The 17,713-nt window shown below is 40.3% G+C and overlaps 1 protein-coding gene across 4 annotated transcripts in view; it reads left to right on the top strand.

Moving 5' to 3' along the window:
• Window positions 1–17,713, top strand: part of NIN (ninein (GSK3B interacting protein)) — a 137,700-nt gene that overhangs the window by 63,011 nt on the left and 56,976 nt on the right. For all 4 annotated transcript variants that reach the window (XM_006872341.1, XM_006872344.1, XM_006872342.1 and 1 more), the window contains exons 6-7: window positions 13,548–13,587; window positions 15,463–15,653. In XM_006872341.1, coding sequence (XP_006872403.1) covers window positions 13,548–13,587; window positions 15,463–15,653 — 231 coding nt within the window. The remainder of the gene's footprint in view (window positions 1–13,547; window positions 13,588–15,462; window positions 15,654–17,713) is intronic.

The raw sequence follows: 17,713 nt of genomic DNA, 5'->3' as shown, positions 1-17,713 counted from the left end.
TAGTATTCTGTTATTATCCTTTTGATTTCCTTTGGTTCCGTTGTGACATCACCCATGTGATTTCTAATGCGTATTATTTGTGTCTTCTCTCTTTTTACTTTTGTTAGGTTTGCCAATGGTATGTCGATTTTATTAATTCTTTCAAAGAACCACCTTCTTGTCTTGTTGATTGTTTCTATAGTTTTTCTGTTTTCTATTTCATTTATTTCTGCTCTGATCTTTATTATTTCTTTTCTTTTGGTGACTGTGGGTTCCCTCTGTTGGTCTGTTTCTAATTGTTGTAGATGCCGTGAGTAACAAAGTTTTGATCATAAGTATTGCCCTTAAATGGATTTCTGTTTTCTTAGCGTGTGGCGCTGTAGGGTAAGCACTGGATTGCTATCAGCGAGATTGGTAGTTCAAACTCACCAGTTGCTTCTTAGAAACCCTATACAGGGTCACTATGAGTCAGAACTGACTTACTGGCATTTAACAACAGCAAGGTGGTGGTCATAGCTGCCTGTCAGTCTGCCCCACTCAAGAGGACACCACACACACACACACACACACACACACACAGGGATTGGACTGCTCTTTTAATATGTACATTATGACTCCATTTGTTTGGTAGTTACTTTGTTATTCTGTTAAATTTCCTTCCTCTTCTCTTCCAGTTTGCAAAGCTTTACCCTTTGGGGGGCTGTGGGGGGGGGCAGAAGAATGTTGCTTTATACACTGTAGCTGCAGATATCAGCTCAGCAACCTCTGCTGGGAAACAATACCCCAATGTGTGCCCCCATAATCATTTTAATTAGCTATACATTCTGGGGCCACAAAGGTCTGCACTGGAGCAGATGGCAGGTGGAGGAGGGGGGTGGCACTGAACTATTGTGGGCAGGGATCACACCAGGCCCTCAGGCTGCAGATGCTGGCCCAGCCTCAGGGCTGGAAGCCCAGATCGGAGAGGATCTGGCCATCTGCTCTGCAGTCCAGCAAAGCAGGTGTCCTCCAAAGAATGCATTCACAAAAGCTGTGCTGCCTGAGCATGGGCCGACGTGTGCAGGGCACCCTTGTCCAACTGTAGGACAACCCAACCCCTGGCAACAATGATCAGTGTGCCATTGAGATGCACGGCCCTGTGGGTGCGGGGCTCCCTTTGTCTGCCTGAAGGGGCTGAGGCTGCCTTCTGTAGCAGCCATTTGGGGCCAGCAACCTCTGACCCTTTCCCCTCTTGCACTCAATGGGGCTGTTGGCTAGCATACTTAGCGTGGTAATGAGGATGCTCAGGAAACCCCTGCCAGCTGCAACCAACCAGAAGACCCCACTGAGCCCACATTAGTGTGGGGGCATGGTGAAGGGCTGGCTTCTAAGTTAAATCAAAAGCTGGTTGCATCTTCACAACCATCATGATCAAAGCTGGAGTTTTTAAAGAAAAGTCTCTTCCAGGTTTGTGTCTGAAATAGACCCTAATCTTCCTGCTGAGCTTTCCCTCTGCTATCCTATACTAGTTGTGAATACTCATGTAGTGCGAACAGTAACTGTAATGCCTATTTGTTTAACATACTTTGCATTAAATTTGTGGCAGGTATTGTTGTAAGTGCTTCATAAACATTAAGCATGCCCAAGGAGGTAAGAATTGTTGGTATCCATTTACCCATAAAAATGAGGCACAGAGAGACTAGGTAATTTACCCGAGGTCACACAGGCGGTTCACACAGCTGGTGGAGCTAAAATTGAACTCATAAGAGTTCAGCTCCACAATTCCAAACCTTTCACCATGCTTTTATTATTTCCTAAGTGTCGGGCCCACCCCGTGTCTGTGAAGAATCAACCCCACTGTACAGATGAAATAGGTACCTGAAGGGTCCCAGAATGTGATAGAGTCAGATTTAACCCAGACAGTCCCTCTGCTAAAGCCTTGTGCTTATTAACCCTGCTAGTTTTTGCCTCCAGAGTTCCAGTAGCTGAAGTCCCATAGAAAGAACTGATTTATAATATGTGTTCCCATCTTTACTTCCTCTAGTGAGAGGCTTTATAAAATGTCAAAGGGGAAAATTAAAAATCCTTTCTCATGAATTAATTCCCAATAATTGTCCCATCCCTGTCCCTTCCCCACCCCCACCCTGCTTGTCCAAAGATTTTCTTGATTATCTCTCTTCAAGTGCTTCGCTTGATCTCTGTCTGGAGACCACCTGCCAGCCTTTCACTAGGCCGCATAAACCAGCAGCAATTCACCGACCCTGTTCCAGAATGATGCCTCCTTTCATTGGTGTTGTCCCAGTACTGCAGCCGCATGATCTAATCCCCCCAACCTTCTAACCTGCCTTCCCCTCCCTCTCTCTCTGCTTTTTAATTGGAACTACTGGCTCCAGGCAGTCAGAATGAAAATAAATGAACTATGAATGAATTGAGTCTTCCCCTGGCAGCCCCCCTGAAATTGCAATTTAATAACAAACGATCCACTGCCATGTGCGTACCTCCCTGTTATTAAAGGAACAGACTCCATGGTGAAGACTAGAGAGAAGCATAGCACATATCTGCTATGTGGAGTGGTAAACTCCAATTGAGGTGGTCTTGAAAGGAAATTTTAGCCCATTTGCTTCTCTTCCTAGCAGGGCTGGTTCTGACTGAATGTATGTTTCTTAAAAACTATCACTGGAGCTATGTGTGAAAAATTGTTGCCCCTGGAGATTTTAACACATGCTTAAATTATCCCTTACCTCACCACCCCCACTTGCCTTCAGAGTTTATGTGAAATCATTTAAGCTGTGGGTGCTGCCCAGGGTTGAGAAGGCTGTACCATGACTAGTGGGAAGTATGGTGGCACCATAGGATAGACTGGACTGAGAACCACAAGGTCAGCAGTTTGAGCCCACTGACTGTTCCATGGGAGAAAGATGAGGCTTTCAGTTTCTGAAAAGATTGAAAGCCTGGGGAAGCCTATATAGGGTCGCTATGACTTGGCATTGACTCAATGGCCCTTAACCACCACCACCACCATAAATGGTGGCATAAATGGCTTGTTCTTGCCTGTACTAAAGTTTGGTGCTTGGAACTCAACCATTGGTATCATGGAAGAAGGACCTGGCAATCTGCTTCCATTAAGATTATAGCCAAGGAAACTATGTGGAGCAGTTGTACTTTGTGACATATGGGGTCACCATGAGTCACAGTCACCTCATTGGCAGTTAGTTTGGTTGAGCATCTCAAGAATGCCACTTAGGATTGGTCTCAATCTCCAAGGTAGGTCTCAGATGAGTGCCCCCAATCTTTCTGTAATTCAGTGAGATACGAGGCATTGGCATCAACTGGTGTCACTCTCTACAGCAGCACATGGGCTTCTCGCCAAGCTTGATCCATCAAGCCCTCCTGCTGAGGCAGGAGGACTTTGTTGACATTGCAGAGTGGTACTGTACCAAAAGGAGAGAACAGTTTCCCCTCCCTCCCACCTCTAGGTCACGCACGGGACATTAATTCAGTGAGAATTTGAGGACAGGCAGGCAAAGCAATATTGAAAGTTGTACCTATTTATATTGCATAAACAACATTTATAAGCGCAAAGGAAATAAAATTGCTCCCATAGTCCCTCAGCCAAAATGTCCGTATTTTTATGATCTCTGTTTCCTTCCAGTCTTTGTTTCATTGTATAAATATTTTTGTAGCGATAGTCATAGTGTAGATAGCAATTTGTTATGGCATCTCATTTCACATTTAAGTAGATGTTTTTGCATGTTCCTACATGGTTTTATAATTATACTTTTAATGACTATATTATGATGTATCATAATACTTTATGCCCCTTTGTTGAACAGTGAGATTGTTTTCAACAGTATACTGTTTCACAAAGTGCCATTATGCACATAGGTGTACATACAGGTTTTTATTTTTTTTACTGCCTTCAGAAATCAAGTAGGAAGATTGGGTCAAAGAGCTTGAACATCTTTATGGTTTTTGGTGCATAACGCCATGTTCTTTACTAAAAGGATCTTATATTGCTACCAATACATAATATATAAGGAGCTCTGGTAGCGTAGTGGTTATGAATCAGGCTATGAACCGCAAGGGCAACAGTTCGAAACTACCAGCTGTTCTGCCGGAGAAAGATGAGGCTTTCTGCTCCCGTAAAGATTTACAGCCTCAGAAATCCTGTACAAGGTCGCTATGAGTCGGAACAGACTCCATGCCACATAACAATAACAACATAATATATGTATTAGAGCCCTTAAATTTTGGACAGATCTATTTTGAATCATATCTTTAACAATATAAGGAGTTGCATTTTAAATATTTTGCTAGTTTAATAGAAGTAAAATAATTCTTTGATTTTAGTTTCTACTTTTTTGACTGGTATTGAGCTGAACCTCTCTCCCCCCTATATTTGACCATCTTACTTCTTGTGTGAGATATCTGTTTTTATTCTTTGCAAATTCATATGAATGATACCTCACCAGGCCCACCTAAATTATTATTTTAAATTTAAACTTGGTGACAAAAAAATGGCATATTTAAAATTAGTGTGTATTACGTAAGCACATGTCGAATAAAATGGCAAATTGTTTTTTCTTTGTTTGTTTGAAACTTTTTATTGTGAATCGAGTGATGGCTTACAGAGATCATCAGTTTTATATTCAATAAGTCATACACTTTGTTTCATCTCAATGATTGTAATCGCCTCCATGTATACACAGTTACCCCATTTCTTCCCTGTATTTCCTATTTCCATACCATCTTCCTTCCCAGCCCTTCTCAACTTTGTCCTTAGGTAAATGTTGCCCTTTTGTTCTTGAATAGTTGACCATCCCATGGTGAGCATACCTTACTAGTATGTTGTTCCCTCTATATCCTAGTGTGGTGTTCTGGGATCAGAACTGGACTGCGAACCACAAGGTCAGCATTTCAAACCACGTACTCCTCGGAAACTCTATACAGGTTCACTGTGAGTCAGAACTGATTCGACAGCACTTAACAGCAACATATACCTATCTGTAATTGTTGTTGTTAGGTGCCATCAAGTCGGTACTGACTCATAGTGACCTGATGTACAACTGAAGGAAACACTGCCCAGTCCTGCGCCAATGTCACAATTATTGCTACATTTGAGCCCATTGCCGCATCACTGTTCCAATCCATCTCACTGGGGGTCTTCCTCTTTTTCTCTAACCCTCTGGTTTAGCAAACATGATATCCTCTCCCCAGGACTGGTACTTCCTGACAATATGTCTGAAGTATGAGAGACAAAGTCTGGCCATCCTGGCTTCTAGGCAACATTCTAGCTGTACTTCTTCCAACACACATTGGTTTGTTATTCAGCAGTCCTGGTACTTTTAATATTCTCCTCCAATACCATAGATAAAATGCATCAATTGTTCTACAGACTTTTTAATTCGCTTTGCCATGCACTTGAGGTTATTGAAAATACCATGGCTTGGGTCAGCTGCACCTTAGTCCTTTAACTGACATCTTTACTCTTCAACACTTTAAAGGTGTCTTTTGCAGCACATTTGCCTAATTCAATTCATTGTTCAATTTCTTGACTGCTGCTTCCATGAGTGTTGATCGTTGATCTGAGCAAAATAAAGTCTTTGACGTCAATCTTTTCTCCATTTATCATGAAGTTAATTGCTAGTCCAGTGGTAAGGATTTTTATTTTCTTTACATTGAGGTGCAAGCCATATTGAAGGCTGTGGTCTTCAGTCTTCATCAGTAAGAATTTTAAGTTCTCTTCTCTTTCAGCAAGCAAGATTTTATCATCTGCATATCACAGATTGTTAATGAGTCTTTCACCAATCCTGATGCCACATTTTTCTTCATACAACCCAGCTTCTCCGATTATTTGCTCAGCATACAGATTGAATAAGTATGGTGAAACAATACAACCCTGATACACACCTTTCCTAATTTTAAAGCATTCAGTGTTCCCTTGGTCTGTTGAAACTACTGCCTCTTGGTTTATGTACACGTTCTTCATGAACACCATGAAATGTTCCACAATATTCATTCTCTGCAATGCTGTCTATAGTTTGTCATGATCCACACAATCAAAAGCCTTTGCATAGTCAATAAAGCACAGATAAACATCTTTCTGGTATTCTCTGCTTTCAGCCAAGATCCATTGGATGTCAGCAATGATATCCCTCATTCCATGTGCTCTTCTGAATCCAGCTTGAACCTCTGGAAGTTCTCTGTCAATGTATGGTTGCAGCTGTATTTGAATTATCTTTAGCAAATTTTTGTTTGCATGGGATATTAATGATATTGTATGATGATTTTTGCATTACGTTGAGTGACTACTCTTTGGAATGGGCACAAATACAGATTTTGTCCAATCAGCCATGTAGTTGTCTTCCAAATTTCTTGGCATAGATGAGTGAGTGCCTCCAGTACTCCCTCAGTTTCTTGAAAGATTTCAGGTTTTTTTCCATCAATTCCCAGAGCCTTGTTCTTTGCCAATGCCTTCCATACACACTGGACTTCATCCTTTGGTATCATTGGCTCTTGAACATATGCAACCTCCTCAAATGGTTGAACATCAACCATTTCTTTTTGGTATAGTGACTCTGTGTATTCTTCCCATCTTCTTTTGATGCTTCCTGCATCATTCAATATTTTGCCTGTAGAATACTTCAATATTGCAAGTCAAGACTTGCATTTTTTCTTCAGTTTCCTCAGCTTGAGGAATGCTGAGTATGTTCTTCCCTTTTGGTTTTATAACTGCAGGTCTATGCACATATTATAATAATTCAATTGTCTTCTCAAGCTGTCTTTTGTAATTTTCTGTTTAGCTCTTTTGCCTTCTCATTTCTTCCAATTGCTTTGGTATCTCTACACTGAAGAGCAAGTTTCAGAGTCTCTTCTGACATCCATTTTGGCCTTTTCCTTCTTTCTTTTCTTCCTTTTGCTTTTTTCCTATATGATGTTCTTGTTGTCATCCCACAACTCTTCTTTTCTTTGGTCTTTAGTGTATAATGTATCAAATCTGTTCATGACATGATCTCTAAATTCAGATAAGATATGTTCCAGGTCATATTTTGGCTCTCATGAGCTTGTTTTCATTTTCTTCAGCTTCAGCCTGAACTTGCATACAAGCAATTAATGGTCTGTTCTAGTCTGTCCCTATCCTTGTTTTGGCTGACCATATGGAGCTTTTCCACCATCTCTTTCCAGAGTTGGAGTCAGTTTAATTTCTGTGTATTCTACCAGGTGAGGTGCATGTGTATAATTGTATTTTACGTTGTTTAAAAAAGATATTTGTGGAAGCGAAGTGCAGCGTCAGACTTGGTGCCTCTTCATCACCAGGAACTGATGGCCAGGGACAGAGCCAAACTCTGTGAACTGGCCCAAGAGAAAGACGATGCTGATGTAAACGTGAAAATCATCTGTCTGGGAGACAGTGTAATGGGCAAGTCCAAACTCATGGAGAGATTCCTTATGGATGGATTTCAGCCCCAGCAGCTGTCCACATACACCCAGACCTTTTACAAGCACATGGCCTCAGTGGATGGCAGGACTGTCCTCATGGCAGGCCAGGAGCTGTTCCAGAGCATGCACACCTCCTACTACCATAATGCCCATGCCTGCATCGTGTTTGGAAGCATACAATTTGTGTTACAGGTTTCCCAGATTCACAGGTAAAAAGGAATCTTGCCCTAGAATAGAATATGATTCGAAAATGAGATTTTTGGACTTGATTTAAGAAGACTTTGGATGATGTGATGGGGTGAATGTGTGTTACATGTAGCAAGGATGTGAATTTTGAGGCGTCAAAGGATGAAATGTTCTGTACTAAATTGTGTCCCCCAAAATATGTGTCAACCTGGTTGGGCCACTTTTCCCAGTAGTGTGTAGTTGTCCTCCATTGTGTGATACTGTGTAACTGTCTTCCATTCTGCGTGTTGTAAACCCTAAAACCTCTGTGAGGCACCGTTATTGTGAGATGTGCCACTTAAGCACCACCTTACTCAAATCACACCCTTGCTTTAGTCACCTTTTGTCTTACAAGAAATAAAAAGCAGCAAGAAGACGGGCCTCACTATCCCCAAGAAAAGAGCTGAGAGCAGAGCATATTCTTTGAACCTGTGCTGAGGACCTCCCAGACCCATGGGGAAGGGTGCTGCAAAGACAGTCTTAGAGATAACCAAGGAACACATGGCCCACAGATGTTTAGAGAAGACAAGGACCTTCTCCAGAGCTGAAAAAGAGAGAAAGCCTGCTCCAAGAGCTTTTAGCCTCCTCAACTCTGAAAAGAATAAATGTGTTTGTTAAAAAAAGAAAGATATTTACACTGAAGAAATCATTGGTCTTGCAAAATTCTACCATGCGATCTTCAGCATCATTTCTATCACCAAGGCCATAGTTTCCCAATACTGATCTTTCTTCTTTGTTTCCAACCTTTGCATTCCAATTGCCAGTAATTATGAATATATCTTGATTGCATGTTTGATCTATTTCAGACTGAAGAAGTTAGTAGAATTCTTCAAGTTCATCTTCACTGGCTTTAGTGATTGGTGCATAAATTTGACTAACAGTTGTATTGATTGGTCTTCCCTGTAGGTACATGGCTATTATACTATCACAGACAGTGTTGTACTTCAAGACAGATCTTTATATGTCCTTTGTGATGATGAATGCAATGCCATTCCTCACCAAATTTGCCATGTCCAGCATAGTAAACCATGTGATTGTCAGATTCAAAATAGCCAGTGTCAGTCATTTCAGCTCACTAAATGCCTAGAATATCGATGTTTATGTGTCTATTTAATTTTTTGCTAATTACCAATTTTCCTTGATTCATACATTTCATTTTCTGATTGTTAATGGGTGTGTACAGCTGTTTCTCTTCACTTTGAGTTGTGCCCCATCAGCAAATGAAGATCCCAAAGGTTTTACTTCATTCTCATCATCACAGTCAACTCTACTTTGAGGAGGCAGCTCTTCCCCAGCTGCATTTTGAGTGCCTTCCAGCGTAAAGGGCTCATGTTTTGGCATTGTACCTCATAATATTCTGGTGCTCTTCATCATGTTTCAGTGTTCAATATTCTGGTAATTACAGTGTTGCACTGTTATTCATAAGGCTTTCAGGGACGAAATATTTGGAAATAGTCCGTCTGGAAGTTCAGCTAAAACCTGTACACTGTGGGTGACCCTGCTTGTATTTTAAATACCCATGGCATAGCTTCCAGCATCATAGCAACATGCAAGTCACCACAGTCCCACAATCTGACAGACTAGTGGTGGGTACCTATCTACTACTTAGCTGAAAGTTGGGCCATAAGGGTAAATTTTATTCCATAACTAAAAGGTGACCAAGAGCCATTGTCTCCGGTTCCTCCAGTCTCTTTCTGATCAGTAAGCCTGGTCTTTTTTATAATTTTGAGTTTAGTTCCATGTTTTCTCCACCCTGTCCCTTTCAGAGCATTTGGCAGTGGTAGTTGGGCACCATCTAGTTCTTCCACTCTCAGAGTTGTGGAGACTGATGTTCACATGTTCCATTAGTCCACTGGATTAATTAATTCCAAGTATCTTTTGTTTTTATCCCTTTTCTTTCTTTCATACTAGAGAGATCAATAGTTGTGCCTTAGATGTGGCTGCTCATGAGCTTTTAAGATTCCAGTCTCTGCTCACCAAAGTAGGATGTCTTTGTGGACTATGTTATATCAATTGACAATGGTGTCCTCTGAGACTATGGTTGTGAGCCCCTAGGCCCAGCAACTCATTGCCTTAAAATGTTTGGTAATATCTAAAAAGTTTTCCTTATTTTGCCCCATGAATGCTCCACCACTGCTCTTTGGAAATCTTATACAGGGTCACTGTGAGAACCAACTTAACGGCACTTAACAATAACAGTGCTCCACCACATTCATAGATTTGTTTTCAGCAAAGCTAAATACCCATACACAAATATTCTCTGTCAAACTCAGACAGTTCTGAGTATATTCCATTCTTCCTCCCATACCCATTTGATCTGCGTTATCTGTCCATGTATCTGCCCATAGAACTTTGTTGTTCCAGGGTTGTGTATATAACAGTATTTACCTCTATCCCCTTTAACCCTTGCATTGTGTCTTCACCTATCTTCACTCTTCTTCAGATCTCCCCTTTTTTGTACATTGTCCTCCTGTCACCCTAGTAAAACATGTGTCTACCCTCTAGGCCACCAACTGCTCCTCAGAAATCCTGTACAGGGTCACTATGAGTTGGGACCAACTCAACGAAACTTAACAACACCTTCTAGCCAGTGAATGACTAGCTCTCCCCTCCTTCCCACCCCTGTAACCATCAAAGAATGTTTCTTTTAGCATGCAATATTTGTCCTTTTGTTATTGACTTATTTCGCTTAGCATCATGTCATCCAGATTCATCTATGTTATGAGGTGTTTCACAGATTTGTGGTTATTTTTCAACATTGCATAGTATTCTGTTGTGTATATGTACCAAAGTTTGTTTATTCACTCTTCCATTGATGGGCGTTTAGGATGTCTCCATCTTTTTTGAAATAGCAAATTCTTATAGTGCTTTTTATATGCCAGGCAGAATTCTAAGCATTTTACCACAACTCTGTGAAATATGTGCTACTGTATTTCCATTGTATAGATCTAGAAGGTAAAGCAAAAAAGGTTAAGAAACTTTCCCAACCGAGGAAGTAAAGCAACATTTGGAACCAGGCATTGTGTGTTGTAATCTTGTCACAGTGCAGATGAATCATCTTGGTTCAGTCCTAATGCCTCTCCAAACATTTGGTAGGACATAGGCACAATACACACACAAAAGGATCCAGAGAGACAGTGATTGAAGCAAGCAGATTTAGCAAACATAGGCAAAGCACATATATATGTTCTCACAGACAGGAGAACGGGTTCTACACGTGAATTAGGGTTGTGTTGCATGAGTTCCTGGTTTACTTATGTTGTTGTCCTTTGGGTCAGGCTCTGGGTCTCCTGATTCCTACATTTTCCCATCATAATTTAGGGCTCATAATTGGTCATTTCTTCCTGGGTCTGATATACTTATTTCCCATTACATCAGTCTGTTACAGTTGTATTTATGAGCTAACCATAATGCTGATTTATTATAGTGGTATTATGATTAGTTCCTTGTTCACATCAGATCAGTCCTATTCTACTCTGCGAAATAGATTTGCCTGAAGAGATTCCACTCTGCGAAACAGAGTAGCCTGATTTTGGTGAAAGTCCCCTTTTCTATATTTCCTATTAGTAGACTCTCTTGAGGTCAGGTCGTTCCTGCATTCTTTGTGGCTGATTGTGGTTAACCTCTTTTTCCTGTTCTAACTACCTAAAAATCTCTTTGCTTAACCTCTTTAAGTTAGGGGTGAGGGTCAGGAAAAGGAGTCAGCAGGTAACAGCTGTCATGGGGAGTAAATCAAGAACATGCTCCCTGCCCTGCTAGACTCACAAGACACTGGAAACAATATACTGAGCATCTTGCTTCTCTGAACTAATTGTTCCTATTTTAAGATGAATTGAGAATTGAGTGAGTAAATATAATAAACTTCTTTTTTTAATCCTGTAAGATACACACCTTTTGCTTTAAGAAATGTTACCAAAGGTTTTTTTGAAGTTGTGTCTGTGTGCTATATTTTTATATCTATATGACCCAGCAGCTGGGCTCTCTTTTGTGTTGGGTCCAGTAGTCTGTGTATTTTCTAGCCATTTCCCCCATTAATTTGTGCTTAAAATTAAACTTTATCCCCAGCTTGCAATTTTTTTTTTTTTTTTTTACTATCTTAGATCTTAAGGAGATCATAAAAATCCTATTTTGTTTTACATGGAGATAGTGGGTTTAACATTTGGGTGGTTCCAGCTTAGATATTAAATAATAATTTTTGCACATTTTGGATGTCTAGGTTGTGTGAGTCTTTAAATAATTTATTCTGCTGGATGAGGAAATGAGTGTGGAGGGAGAGGCAGGCAAGATACTATTATTAGTGAGGTCTTTATGATTTTAAAAATTTTAAATAAAGCAGTTTAATTCTATCCAGAAATAACAGTGTTATTTCTGAATGATAGAGGTCTTTTTGCTCTACCACGCTCCATAATTCTACAAGTTTGGAGATACATCTTTGTGTAGAAATATGGACTGAGCAAGCTGATAAAATTATAATCACAAACAAACATAATAAGATCCAAATATCGTACTGTGCCCTAATCCAGTTTCCATCTGTCACATGTTTGTAGAAATTTTTCATTTTCCATTCCAGCTTACCATGAAGCTGGTAAGTTCAAACTGCCAACCTGTCAGTTCACAGCCCAACACTTAACTCAGTGTGCCACCAGGGCATTGTTGTTGTTAAGTGCCTTTGAGTCAGTTCTGACTCTTAGCAACCTTGTAGAGGTTTTCCTGCTGGGTTTGTACAGCTGACCTTGTGGTTAACAGTCAGGTGCTTATCCTACAGCACCATACCAGGACTTCATTCTGACCTGTAGAAATGCGAATTCAGGCCATTAGCAGGGCTACACACTCAGTCAACTTCTGACAGTCTTGGGTATTTCTTGGTGTTCCTGCCTTTGTAGATGTTGTCTTCCCTCTACGTGTAACTCCGTTTCCATGTCTGTCCTCTTTCATAAGAGGATACTCAGAAGGGATTAGAAACAGGGCCATCCTACACTGGTATGATGTTACTGCTAACATCTTCAAAAAAAATCTCACTTTTCCTAACAAAGTCACATTCACTGGGACAGGGATTAGAACTTCAGTTTATCTTTTTAGAGACAGAGGGACACAGTCTGTAACAACGGTCTCAGACTTATTCTTCAGATCTCAATTTAGACACTCCTTCTTCCAGGAAGTCTACCTCGATCTACCAAGTCTGAAGTATTTCATTTAGGTACCCTCAAAGTATGGACTTTCCCATAATACACTTAAACCCATCCAGTGCCATCAAGCCCATTCCAACTCAGTGATCCTTGAGAGGGTTTCCAAGGCTGTACATCTTTACAGAAGCAGAAAGCCTCTTGTTTTTCCTGAGGCCTGGTTGGTGGGTTTGAACTGCTGACCTTTCAGTTATCAGTCCAGTGCTTATCCTACAGCACCACCAAGGCTCTTTGTCATAACACTTAACATACTACAGTATTGTACATCCTGTTTTATTTATTAACACATAAACTTCTTGAGGCAGGAAGTATGCTTCTCCTATTCACAATCATACTCCCAGAGCCTACCATAACACCATGGCACAAAAACAATCAACAAATATTTATTGACGAACAAATTTACAAATTACATGCATGTAAACCTCTGTTGGTTGGTGGATTCTGAAATTTTGCTTGGCTTAGTTGTTGTGGTCAGTTTTACTGTTGAGTAAATAAGTGATCTTGCAAATGCTTAGTAACTTAACTGCAGAAGATTGTGTGGTGTTTGAGTGTCCTCCTGAAGAGCTGTTTGACTGAGGATGAGCCACCTGGATGAAAGTACTGGAAAGCCCATAAAACCATGTATTCCTACTGCTCCTGACAATTTCAGAGCCGAAGAGTAACCTGGTCATGGAGATTATAGGATAGTTCTTTATGAATAGGTTCTTAACTACGCTCATCTTTTCCTCTTACCTTCTCTAGCACTGGAAGACACAACATAGTGAAGAATATGAAGCAGAAGGTAAGAATTTAGTGTGTTGGGGGACCTGGGAAGGAAGGGTTGCCATTCACTAGATATTCCCAACACCCACCTTCCAGTATCGCTTAATATCGTGCCTTACAGCCTTACCTGCTGGAGGCCAGTTGGAAATTATCAGGAGGAGCACCAGCAGCAACAATAAAAGTAGCTCCTCTTGTTAAAATACTAGCATTTAACTGAGTACAAGTGGTGAACGCTAAGGTACTTCTGTTAAATGCTAGCGAGTATTCTACTTATGGGTTAATCACTGCCTTCTTTAGACTTTTTAATTAATTTGTGAACAATCTTGAACTAAATAATTCCTTGTGGTTGAGTTGATTTCAGCTCATGATGACCTCATATATGTCAGAGGAAAGCCGTGCTCCATAGATTTGCAATGGCTGACTTTTTTGGAAGTAGATGGTCAGCCTTTTTTCCAAGGCACCTTTGGGTGGACTAAACTGCTAACATTTTCATTAGCAGCCAGTGAATTAACCATTTGCACCCTCCAGTGACTCTTCTGAACTAAACAGTGACATTAGAATGCATCCTTGGACAGGTTTCAGATGTATTTTAAGCAGCATAAAAACACATTGACCTTCTGGCCACCAGATGGCAATATGGTTCAGTTGACTGAGAGCCTCACAGCCTGCTCCAGGTTAATTGTATTTAAATATAATTGTAGCATGTTCTCTCCGTTTCTAACCTGGAAAAACACTGTAGTAATGGGCTTAATTTCTGTCAATAAATAGCAGGGATAGCATTAAATGTTCTCTCAGTTCTACAGGGTTCTTCCAGGCATACCAATTGTGACAATAATTATCTTCTGTTTAAGTGATGACTTCGCAGAACCTCTAATATATAAGTGAAAGATTTCAGTAGAAGCGAGAACATTTAAAGGAGGATAAATATACGGTTTTGATTTTTAAATAATCAGTTTGAGCCTTAAGTCTTCAAATAGAGCTTATCCTTAATCTATCAGTAACCAGGAACTTTCAATTTGCAATCATGGTTCAGTTTGGATCGTTTCATTACTGTAGGTAGGTCAGAATATTTGTGTGTGTAAAGATTTAGGAGTAGGCTAACCATGAAACTTTTAATATTAAATTACCTCCTCAGAAAAAAAAACAAAAAACAAAAAAACCCTCTTTTGGAAAGAAAATGGAGATAATATCAGCTGGTAGCCATAGTTAAGACTGAGTTTTTAAAGTACTTTGGAAAGATTATCAACCAGCCTTCTCTTATAATCACACTAAGCCTGTTGTTGTTGTTATGTGCCGTGGAGTCGGTTCCGACTCCTAATGACCCTGTACAGGGTTTCTGAGGCTGTAAATCTTTACAGGAGCAGAAAGCCTCATCTTTCTCCCACAGAATAGCTGGTAGTTTTGAACTACTGACCCTGAGGTTCGCAGCCCGATTCATAACCACTAGGTTACCAGAACTCCTTACACTAAGCCTAAGCGTGTGCTTATTTCAGTTGGAATAAAACAAGCCTAAAACTGGTTACGAATCGGGCTGCTAACCTCAAGGTCGGCATTTCAAACTACCAGCCATTCTGTGGGAGAAAGATAAGGCTTTCTGCTCCTGTAAAGATTTACAGCCTCGGAAACCCTGTACAGTGTCACTATGACTCCGAACCGACTCCACGGTACTTAAAAACAGCGACAAAACTTTGTGCAGCATTGTACCCAAAATGATCTAAAGTACTTATATGTTCTAGTTGTAGCTTTAAAAACCACTTGTTCCATTTCATTTGAGTTCCAGGATCAAATAAAAATGGAACTGACATTTATATGTCTTCTTCTTATATTTTCAAAGAATAAGCTGTCTCTCTGTATGATCTGTTTGGAGACAACACAATACATGCCTTTGTTTTAGGCCAGTTAAGGTTTTGGAACCCAGATGACTTGAATGCTTCGCAGAGTGGATCTTCCCCTCCCCAAGACTGGATAGAAGAGAAGCTGCAAGAGGTTTGTGAAGATCTGGGGATCACCCGTGATGGCCACCTGAACCAAAAGAAGCTGGTCTCCATCTGTGAGCAGTATGGTTTACAGACTCTTGATGGAGAGGTAAGCCTTCCAGTGTGTTTTTATTCAAGAATACTAACCATGAAAATAGGTAAACTTGCCCATATTGTATTTAAAAAAACCAAACAGTTACTATCAAGTTTATTACTACTTATGGTATTGTCATTTGTATCAGAGTAGAACAGTGCTTCGTAAGGTTTTCAGTGGCTGGTTTGTCACAAGTATATTGCCAGACCTTTCTTCTAAGGTGCCTCTGGGTGGACTCAAACTTCCAACTTTTTGGTCAGCAGCCAAGCACATTAACTATTTGCATGATCAAGAGACTCTGCTCTTTTTTCCAAGGATGTCAGCCATGAGAATTATGCCTTTGAGGAGCTCATGTTGTGGGAAAGAAAAAAAAAATCATAATCGTGAAAATATACTGAGTCCATACTTTGTCCCTTCACTGAGTATGTTTCCCTGTGAGAAACTAGGAAACACTAGCTCAGTGCAGCCATGATGCCAAATACATTTGTGCAGATTGTGTTCACGGATCAAAATGTGGGGAAAGTGTGGAGATCAGACTAAGCAAAGAGTTCAGTAGATTTGAGTTGAGGGGATATTTTGAAGGCCAGGCTGATGAGTCTGTCATCTCTCAGTTCTTAAACAGATTGAGCCACACATAGGCAATATGTACTTGCTGAGGATGATCTGAGCTCTTCTTACAGGGCGTACTGATGTGAGGAGACCATGGGTTGAGAAGACCAGTCAGGAGCCATCATCATATTTTGATCATGAGGAAATGAAAAAGAGTAGTTTGTAGGTTTTGAAAATACAAAGAAAAGCCTCAAAGAAGCCTTCTACTCTTTTTTCATAAAACTCTATAAACTATATTTTCTGAAAAATTAAGAGGGGCAATTGGGAGGGCTTGGCACACAAGTAGTTATGAAACATAAGAATATAATTCCAAGTCTTTAAACACAACAATTAGAGTTAGAGATTAAGGTTAGAGTTCTAGCCTTAGAAATCTTTGATTATAATGATATTTGATACCATATTGTCAGCTTGCTCAGGAGATAAGCAGTGATATTTTCCTGAACAAGAAAGAGTTTTATCATCATAAACTTCCAAGTAGCCTGGCTTACAGAAATATTTTCTTCCTTCTATCTTTTGTTTGTGACTGTTACGCATCATAGATTGTCTTTTTAATGGCTCAGTGATATATTTTTCCAATGGTGGTTGTTGAGTCACAAAATTAAATTCATCCTCTTAAATTATAAGTTAGTGCAGCCTACGGAACCTTAGGCTGTTTTTGCCAAGAACTATTACATAAACTTGGATTATTTAATCTAGAAATAATTCCTGGAATAAACTGGAGCCACTTGTGGGGGAGTTGCATTTTCTTGTGACGTTTCCAACACTCAGGACAAGAAGCAAGCACATTTAGTTATTTTCCTCTGGTCTGAAAATAACTGAAAAATGGCTTCTTGAATATTAACTTTTACTTAGTATTTTTTTTCTTTAAAACAAAACAAAAATCATGAAGTACTATCTTCTTGTTAAGTGCCGTCGAATTGGTTCTGACTCTTGATAGATTTCCTAAGGAGCAGCTGGTGGGTTTGAACTTCTGACCTTGTGGTTCACAGTCCAGTGTTGATCCTACAGTGGCACACCAAGAGTCCTGAAGTGCTATGTTGTTGTTACTGTTAGGTGCCATTGAGTCAGTACCAACTCATAACAACCTTATGCACAGCAGAACAAAACACTGCCAGATCCTGGGCCAAACTCACTATTGTTGTCACGCTTGAGCCTATTGATGCTGCCACTTTGCCAACTCATCTCGCTGGGGGTCTTCCTCTTTTTCTCTGACCCTCCACCCTATCAAACATGATATCCTTCTTCAGTGACTGGTCCCTGCTGACAATATGTCTGAAGTATGAGGGATGAAGCTTGGCCATCCTGGCCTCCAAGGAGCACTCTGGCTGCACTTCTTCCAACACACATCTGTTGGTTCTTTTGCCAGCCCATGGCACTTTCAGTATTCTCCTCCAGCACCATAACTCAAAAGCATCAATTCTTCTACGATCTTCCTTATTCGCTCTCCAGTTTTTGTATGCATATGA

The sequence above is a fragment of the Chrysochloris asiatica genome, unplaced genomic scaffold (assembly GCF_000296735.1).
Source record: "Chrysochloris asiatica unplaced genomic scaffold, ChrAsi1.0 scaffold00194, whole genome shotgun sequence".
NCBI classification, from domain to species: domain Eukaryota; kingdom Metazoa; phylum Chordata; class Mammalia; order Afrosoricida; family Chrysochloridae; genus Chrysochloris; species Chrysochloris asiatica.
This window is presented reverse-complemented; position numbering and strand designations above follow the sequence as displayed.